This window comes from Myotis davidii, unplaced genomic scaffold (genome assembly GCF_000327345.1).
Source record: "Myotis davidii unplaced genomic scaffold, ASM32734v1 scaffold370, whole genome shotgun sequence".
Classification (NCBI taxonomy): domain Eukaryota; kingdom Metazoa; phylum Chordata; class Mammalia; order Chiroptera; family Vespertilionidae; genus Myotis; species Myotis davidii.
In genome coordinates this window covers 9,800,914-9,809,397 of record NW_006288615.1, presented here as the reverse complement: position 1 = coordinate 9,809,397, position 8,484 = coordinate 9,800,914, and the positions used below count along the sequence as shown (strand labels likewise).

General features: G+C 36.6%; 1 protein-coding gene across 3 annotated transcripts in view; it reads left to right on the top strand.

Annotated features, from left to right (window-relative positions):
* Positions 1 to 119: 119 nt before the first annotated feature.
* The window catches only part of SSFA2 (sperm specific antigen 2), a 36,619-nt gene continuing 28,254 nt past the window's right edge, over positions 120 to 8,484 (top strand). Inside the window, exons 1-6 of one of the 3 annotated variants that reach the window (XM_006760554.2) lie at positions 120 to 265; positions 3,330 to 3,379; positions 4,141 to 4,197; positions 6,879 to 6,918; positions 7,015 to 7,113; positions 8,095 to 8,303. In XM_006760554.2, the coding sequence (XP_006760617.1) occupies positions 7,070 to 7,113; positions 8,095 to 8,303 (253 nt within the window). In that variant the 5' untranslated portion in view covers positions 120 to 265; positions 3,330 to 3,379; positions 4,141 to 4,197; positions 6,879 to 6,918; positions 7,015 to 7,069. Of the gene's footprint in view, positions 266 to 3,329; positions 3,380 to 4,140; positions 4,198 to 6,878; positions 6,919 to 7,014; positions 7,114 to 8,094; positions 8,304 to 8,484 lie in introns of those variants that run through there. The other 2 variants (XM_006760556.2, XM_015561954.1) reach the window with 2 other exon arrangements.

Sequence of the window (8,484 nt, the reverse complement as noted above, 5' to 3'; positions counted from 1 at the left end):
CCGACCTTTAAACGCGCGCGCTCGGCCGGGCGTCTCCAGCGTCCGCAGAGCCCACCCGGTGCCGTCTCGTTTCTCTTCGGAGGGACCCGAGGACTGGTGCCCGGGCTGCATGGTGACCCCAGGAGACTTTCCTGCGTGGAAGTGCCCCGGGTTCTCCCCGCCGCGGGAGCCCTCCCGCCTGGTGTCGGTGACGAGCTGTCCCTCCCCTCTGCCCCGCAGGAAACGTGCCCAACGAGAAGATCGCGATATGGCTCAAGGACTGCCGGTGAGTGCCCGCCGGCGCCGCCGGCCTCGCGGAGGGAGACCGGGCAGAGGGGACGCCGTCCCCGCGGGTCCCGTGGTCGCTGTAAGCTGTAAACCGGAAAGTGAGCCCGCGGATCGCTTCCTCCTTTAAGCGCTTAGAAATGGAAGCACTGTGACCGCCGGTGACTCGGGGACCGCGTTAGCTCTGCGATTGTTGGGGCTCGAGCTCCCGTGCGGGATGCTGGTGTAGCATCAGGGATCGCAGACCTAAAACAGACCATCGTGCCATGCTGTTAGGCCTGCCTCGTTTTTTTATTCGAAAGGATTTTCACACGATATCTCATTTTGCTTTTGTTTTGACATCTTTACATCTGGCCTCAAATCATTTCCCTTTCAAATGTGTTTTAGGTGAGTTTTGAAGCTGCATTGCACTCTCTGGGCTTGAATATTTTTGTGCGTGCCCTGATTCTGTTTGGAGAGCTATGAAAACTAGCTAACTTCGTTCTTGTAATTTACTTCTTGGAAATGCATTTGTCAGATGGCGCTGGAATTCACGGAAGGGAAATAGAGCTTTGAAAGCATTCAGACGGCATAAATCTGTTTAATTACATGTTTTGGCAACTGGTACAAAAATGTTTGATAAAGTATGGAGGCGATGAATCATATTGCAATTAAATCTTATGACAGTGAAATGTGCTTGTTAATTCTTTTTCCCCCCAATTTATTGCTACTTATAACATCTCCAGTGAAGAATGTTGCTTTTTTAAGATGTTTGTTTCTGCACGTATCTCCCCCACCCCCAACACACACACACACATTTGGGGCTTTTCTTAATCTTGTGTTCAAGTACCAGAGTTTGGGAAGTGGTTTTGGGGGAGGGAGAAGTGATTCTCATATATGTCAGTTTATAGATAAAATATTGGCCACTAGACTATTGATGTCCTACTTTGATGCGTTGCGTGGAGCCTTCCTGAACACTTTATTACAGATCTCTTTAACCTTTACTGGGGGTGTCATAGACCCTTCTGAAATATGATAAAATACGTGAAGCCTTTCTCTAAAGAGACACCAACAAAATGTTTAAGAGCAAGAGAAGAATCTCATCTTTATGAAGTAAAGGAATTAAGTTTGTATAAGAGATTATATCAAGCATGGGGTAGATCTCCTTGATTATATCAAGTAGGTAGTAAATAAGTGCATCTTTTGAGGTAAATGCAAATAGCAAATCTCAGTGTTTAGCAGGGTGCATGGTGTCTGACCATGTGTGAACTTTCATTGCTAACCTCGATGCACGCAGGCAGATTCTGCAGTCCGCGGCTCCTTTGCTTCTTTTTCTTCTCTGCAGTCGCACCTGCTCTGTTCAGAAGTGGCCTTCCCCTGTACCCGGGAGAGGTAGAGCAGGTCTTTTAGTGTTGGCTTTATTATCACAGATTTGACTTCTAGGATATATGCAACTGTATTTTCTTTTTCTGTAACAATTTAGGTTCCTTCCCAGAGTTGAGCATCTAGCTACTTTGTACATTATAAACAGGTTATCTGAAGACAGCATTTTTGTTCTCAATAAGTTCTCAAGTAGTCATTGTTTTCTTATTTCTCTCCATATCCTGAGTAGAGATACCACATTGTGTTTTCTTAAAGTAAATACTTAATTTGATAACCATTTATTTTACTTTATTTTTGGCTAAGTAGAAACAAATGGCTTGGATTACCACCTAAGACAGGACAAGAGTTTTTGATAGAATTTGGAAGAGAGCAATTATAAGAGTGAGAGACTTGTGTTTGAAGGAGAATGCCAGTTATGTTCTGCTTATTTGCCACTTTGTGTCAGTGCACAGACCCGTGGATACATTTGCACAAGGAGTAATAGTGTTTTGTCCTAAGAAAGGAGCCATTGAAAAGAATGACCTTATTTTATGGCATAAGTTAGAGTTTCATTAAAACGTATGCAAGTAGGGGAGGTGCAGGAGGCAGCCGATCGATGATTCTCTCTCATCATTGATGTTTCCGTCTCTCTCTCCCTCTCCCTTCCTCTCTGAAATCAATTAAAATAAATTAAAAAAATAATAAAACATATGCAACAACTTAGCTCAAAGGTTTTATTAATATCTATGGTAGTTTATGATTCTTTTACTAAAAAAATCACAAAAAGCACAAATTTACTTAAAAAAATCACTAATTTCCAAAGAGCTGCCTTTGCTATATATTTGTTTGCAGAAAATCAATGTTTAATCAGCATTTCAATAACATTTCTTTGAAACTGATATTTTTATGTTGATACTACATCTGAGGGAATTTTTAACAGGTATAAATTGTTATGAAAGTAGAACTTTCAAACTAAAACAATCTGTTTCTTTAACATAGTTTTGAGAAAGAAGTGGAAAACTTTTTGCATTGAAAAAGAGATTTCTAAGTTATCTGTGATCTACAAGAATGTGAAAGGATTTTAGTAATGGCTAGTTCTTGATTCTCAAGCTGACTTTTTAGTAATTTTCTTTTCAGAGTTAAATGAAGACTATGTGTACTTTTTAGTTTAAAAGCAGAAAATAAATCTCCAACCTCCATTTATATCAATAAAGATAGTAGTTGGGATAAAGGAGGTGCCCAGTGCTCTAAAATGCTAGTGATAGGTTTAACAGATAAGGTTTAAGATAACTCTTGGGCCTCATTTCTAACTAGTCTCTGACTTTGAATTTTATCGAGATAATGATTTGCTTTCTTTTAATTCTGTTTCCTGTTTCTAGGGAGCAGACTGAGGACATTTTCTTAATTCCTACTGTCATTCTCTCTTTCTGTTTCTGTAAAGAAAGTGCCAGTTCATATCATTTATAATTGCCATTCTTGCTCTTAATTGCTGGCAGATCAGACGTGTGATTAAATCATTCCTGGTAAACTGACTTGACACAAGTATTTGCTTAGTTCGTAGCCTATTACTTATGTAATCCACTTGCATTCCTTGTGTGTTTGGGAGGAGAGTTACACTGTGATTAGAAGCTTGCTTAGCTATAACCCAGTAAGCATGAGGCTTGCAGTGACAGCTCTCCAGACAGCTTTTCACGACTAAGGTTTATATGTTTGTGTGGTTTCAGTACCCCTTTGGGAGCCTCACTGGATGAGCAGAACAGTAGTACGCTGAAAGGTAAGAAAAAGTTGCCTTTCTAAATCTGTTCTTTTCGAGGGTCCTGCTTCATTTGTCCTGTAAGTGAAATATATATCTTGTTAATAAACTTTTAAAAGGTGGTGAGCTTAAGCAAATTACCAAACGTTTCTATAACGTGAAACTCATATTTTTATTGTCCAGATAAAGATATACTAATCAAGTATATCTTTATTCTTGATGTATGTGAATATAAGGAAAACATATATTGTGTGAGGTAGAGCAGCCTTAGTACAGCATTTCTTTGCGTACATTAACTGAAATGGCCACACCTGAAATTTTACCACCTTTGCAAGACAGAATTCTAAAGCTCAAAGTACGACAAGAATGTGCAGGTAGTGGCAAGGCATATAAGGGACATTTACAGTATTGGGAAAATCTAGCTTGAGCTCCTGATTTAATATGAGGGGTGTGTGAAAGGAAGGATTGCCCCAAGATCTGGTTTTCCATGAAAACCTTAGGTAAGATATATTATCTTTTTGAAAATCTAAAAGGCATATAAGTATTAAATAGCCTGTAAGTTGGCTTCTAAGAACTTCACCTGCCTGCAAATCATGGTTTCTTTATGATAAAGTTTTACTTGTTGAAATTATATAATCAATAATTTTTGAGGGCATTCGGGTCTGAAACACTTTACTGTATCATATCTTCTGCTTCGTCAGTTTGGTTTACTAAGACAGTGATTTTACATGGGGCTCAGGAGGAACAGAACAGTAGGATGAATCTTCTCATGTTTCTTTCAGGTGCGCTGGTGAGACATGGAGGAAGTTTTGAAGATGATTTGTCACTTGGAGCTGAAGGTACGTTTGTATGTATTTTCACATAGTTTTTAAAATAACAAAACAAAGGAGAGCAGGTTGATTGCTTTCAGATCCTCAGAGCTAAACTTAAAGGTCTTGAAAATGGCTCAGACACATTTTATAGGACCTTTTATATGTTAATAATCTAGTCAGAGCATACATGATACATACAAGAATGCCTCTGAAAACCTTTGTGAAATGTCCGTGTGTCTTCTTTGGACTTAAATGCTTAAATGAACTGTTCCGAGGCAAATAATGATGATATAACTGGGGAAGAATTGTCCTGCAGAAGGAAGGAAACTTAAATATGTGAGAAAACTAAATTGAAGCAAATTTATTTTTAGTATGAGGTAGCCTTATGTCAGTCTTCCAGCTGCAGTATGTCTTTCTTTGCATTCAAGTGTTTTGTCTTTCCCTTTCCTCTTTTTTCAGATTTTTAGGAGATTAAAGGATAAATAACTTCATCCTTTGCCAAAATTTTATTAGAAACAATTATACTGATGTCTATTCCACACTGCATTAGCATTTTAAGTGTATTGTGCTATGCTTAAATTTTCACAGATTATATAATCTTTTCCTGTGAGTTGATAAATCTTTCCATAATGTAAGATTAAGAATTTTTTTTATTATTTTACTGTTTTTTTAAGATTATTGGTAGCTGTATAGTTGGTTTACTAATACAGTATGCTTTTTATAATAAAAATTAATTGTATTAAATTTTTAAAAATTATAATTTGATTAATAGTGAATTTTCTCCACTGAATTTAATATCCTTGATCTTGCTGTTTTAAATCAATCTGTATGATGTAGAACCTTCTGCTAAATATTGAAAAGTCTAGAATAAATTATTACCACTCAATATGCTTTCAAGGGATAAACTCTGTGTAGGACCTTAAACTTATTGCTTTCTAATCACTACAGTTGAAAATGTTGTCAGCCCATTTTTAAATGCCTTTCAGTATTACTGTAAATAATGCTTGGTATTTGTCTTAGTAGTTTCTTCAAAATATGGAATTATTTTTTAAGATTTTATGTTTTTAGAGCAATTTTAGGTTCACAAAAATATTGAGGGGAAGGTACAGAGATTTCCCATGTATTTCTGTCTCTGTTATGTATAGTTTCCCCCATTATAAACATCCCCCACCACAGGGGTACATTTGTTACAATTGAAGAACCTACAATGAAGCATCATAATAACCCAAAGTGCATAGTTCACTTTAGGATTCACTCTTGGTCTTGTTCATTCTATGGACAAATGTATAATTACATATAGCTATCACTGTAATATCATATAGCATATTTTCACTGCCCTTAGAATCCTATCTGCTCTGCCTGTTCATCCATATTAAATGATTACATGGGAAACCAGACCCTAAAAGAGTGTCCCAGAAAAAAGTGGAGTTATGCCCTGGCGGGTGTTGCTCAGTGATTAGAGCATTGGCCATAGCTCTGAAGGGTCTCTGGTTCAATTCCCAGTCAAAGGCATGTACCTGGGTTTCAGGTTTGCTCCCTGCCCGCGTGGGGTGCATGTGGGAGGCAACCAGTTGATGTCTTTCTCTGTCTCTCTCTCTCCTTACCCCCTCTCCCCTCCCCTCTCCTTCGCTTCCACTCTCTGAAAAGCAATGAAAAATTTATCCTGAGGTGAGCCCAGCTGATGTGCCTCAGTGGTTGGGCATTGACCTGTGAACCAGGAGGTCACCATTCAATTCCTGGTCAGGGTACATGCCTGGGTTTTGCCTTGATCCCCAGTAGAAGGCGTGCAGTAGGCAGCCAATCAGTGATTCTTTCTCATCATTGATGTTTCTAACTCTCCCTCTCACTTCCTCTCTGCAATCAGTAAAGATATATTTTAAAAAATATCCTCAGGTGATGATTAAAAAAAATTAAAAAAGAAAAAAAAGAGTGGAGTTATGTTGTTTTACTGAAAATTATTTCAAATTTATTTTCATTCATTCAGTAAATATTGAGTCACTGTGTGTTAATGCACAAAGAAACAAGAAATTACTATGACTTTGCAGATCAGAAATGAAAAAATAAATGGGGTATGCTGGAATAGATGTTTTAAATTAATTTCATTCTTTATGTTTATCTAAAAAAGTTAAATGCAGTAAATTTAACTTACTCTAAACTTAACAGTAAAGACATTTATCTGTTTAGGACTTGTAAGTCTGGGATAAACTTGAAAGGCAATTTTAAAAAGAAAACTTACGTTGAAATGAGTAGAAATTTTCCAAGTATGTGCATTAAAAAGTGGTTGTAACTGGAGTATCCAGCCTTAAAAAAATCACAGTAGAAATTGATGCATACTGTTGTCACGCTTATATAAATAATGCTGAATCATGTTTTTGTTTTAAGATATTCTTTATTAACAGCTTTTAAATTTAATAATTAAAATTGCATATACCACATATACTGTATATCTTCTTACCACTTATTTCTAAATTGTAAAAGAAGTTTAATTGGTTATCTATATGTCTTTTTATTTTAAACATTCAGTAGAAGTAGTTTTAAATTGCTAACTCACACACAAAAAAACAACCTCCAAAAGCTACTGGTTCTGTTTTTACTGATCTGGCATATTAGGCATTTAGCAATAATATTGTGGCTAATTTGCTAATTGCATCATAGTAATTACTGTCCTACTAACAATTGTACTTCACATTTATTCTTTTTACCTGTAGCCAACCAACTCCATGAAACTGATGCTCAAATTGAAAATAGGTATGTAACTGTGTTTGTTTTCTTCTTTTTTAAAAATGAGGGACATTTAGGAAAATAAGATTTTATGTAATCTATTTATTTTATTTTATTTCATAGCAGTAATAGCTTGGCCAAAGAGAGAAGACTACAGTTTCATCAAAAAGGGAGAAGTATGAATTCCACTGGATCTGGAAAAAGTAGTGGGACAGTCTCAAGGTAACTTATTATGAAATTATGCTGCAATTACTTTGTGCTGTAGATGACCTTCTCTTGCCACTTTTTCAAACTTGGAATTGGTGTAATAGTATGAAATTGAAAGGAATCCAAAGTGTTCCGTGGTTCAGCATGACAGACAGGAGCAGCTGCTTTTTTAAAAAATTAAGAGTAAATAAAGAGCAACAAATATGTTTATAGTGCTGTTGGAATTTGTTAATAAGTATTTTGAACCCTACCAACAACTTGAAAGAGGAACTGCATAGTGGAGTAACTTCTGCTTCCAAAATTCTTCCTTCCTTGAGTTACTCTGACATAGAAATCAGAACAAACCTTTCTAATTTAAAGCTTGATATTTAAGCATAGGTTTTTCTTCCTACTAAACTAAAGATGATTATTGAGAGAGACAGGATAATAAATGTTCAGTTCCCAGTGAATTAGAGTAAGAAGTTGCCTTTGTGTAACCCATACTCACCTTACTCCTCCTACTTCCTGAATGGAAGTGGTTGGGAAAAGTTGAAAGTAAGCTCCTCCTTCTCTTTCCTGAGATCAGGTTGTTACCTGTGCTGCCTCTTAGAGGAGAGCCAGAGATGGGAGAGAAGCTCAAGTTCTACCAAATGTCACTTGGTGCCAGAGTTCTACCAACTTCCTAGTGTGTTTTCCCTTTTAATTTTGTTTTAGCTGCTTTACTGGGAATTTCTTAAAATGACAAAAAAAATAAGGTGAGGAATCACTAGAGAATCTGTGAGTGTCTTCCTTGGGGTTAACTCTTTTCCCAAAGCTGACAGCTTGAGAGAATGGACATTTTCTAAGGGTTAGCACATTTAAGACATGGTGTAGAAAGATACTGAAATAAATAACGGTTTAAAGCTGTAGAAAAAGGTTTTTTTCATAGGAAAGCAGGAATATGAATTTATTTATAATGTAATGTGGACTATGAACTTATTTTATATCTCGGTATTTCTTTATTTTCCTCTTTTGTAGTGTTTCAGAATTGTTGGAACTTTATGAGGAAGATCCTGAAGAAATTCTTTATAATCTTGGATTTGGACGAGATGAACCGGATATTGCATCTAAAATTCCTCCCAGATTTTTCAGTTCATCATCGTTTGCCAGAGGAATAGATATTAAAGTATTTTTGAGTGCTCAAATGCAACGGATGGAAGTAGAAAACCCAAATTATGCTTTAACAAGTAAGGTTTTTAAATATTAGTGTATTATTTTCAAAATTAGAGCATCTATAGCAAGATGGCCTTATTTTCAAAGCCTTACTGATTTCTAGGAATAGCACTGGAGATTTAATTATTGAGGTTAACACAATAGCTATTTTACTTATTTGGAAATTTTATTCTATTTATAGAAGTTAATTTACCT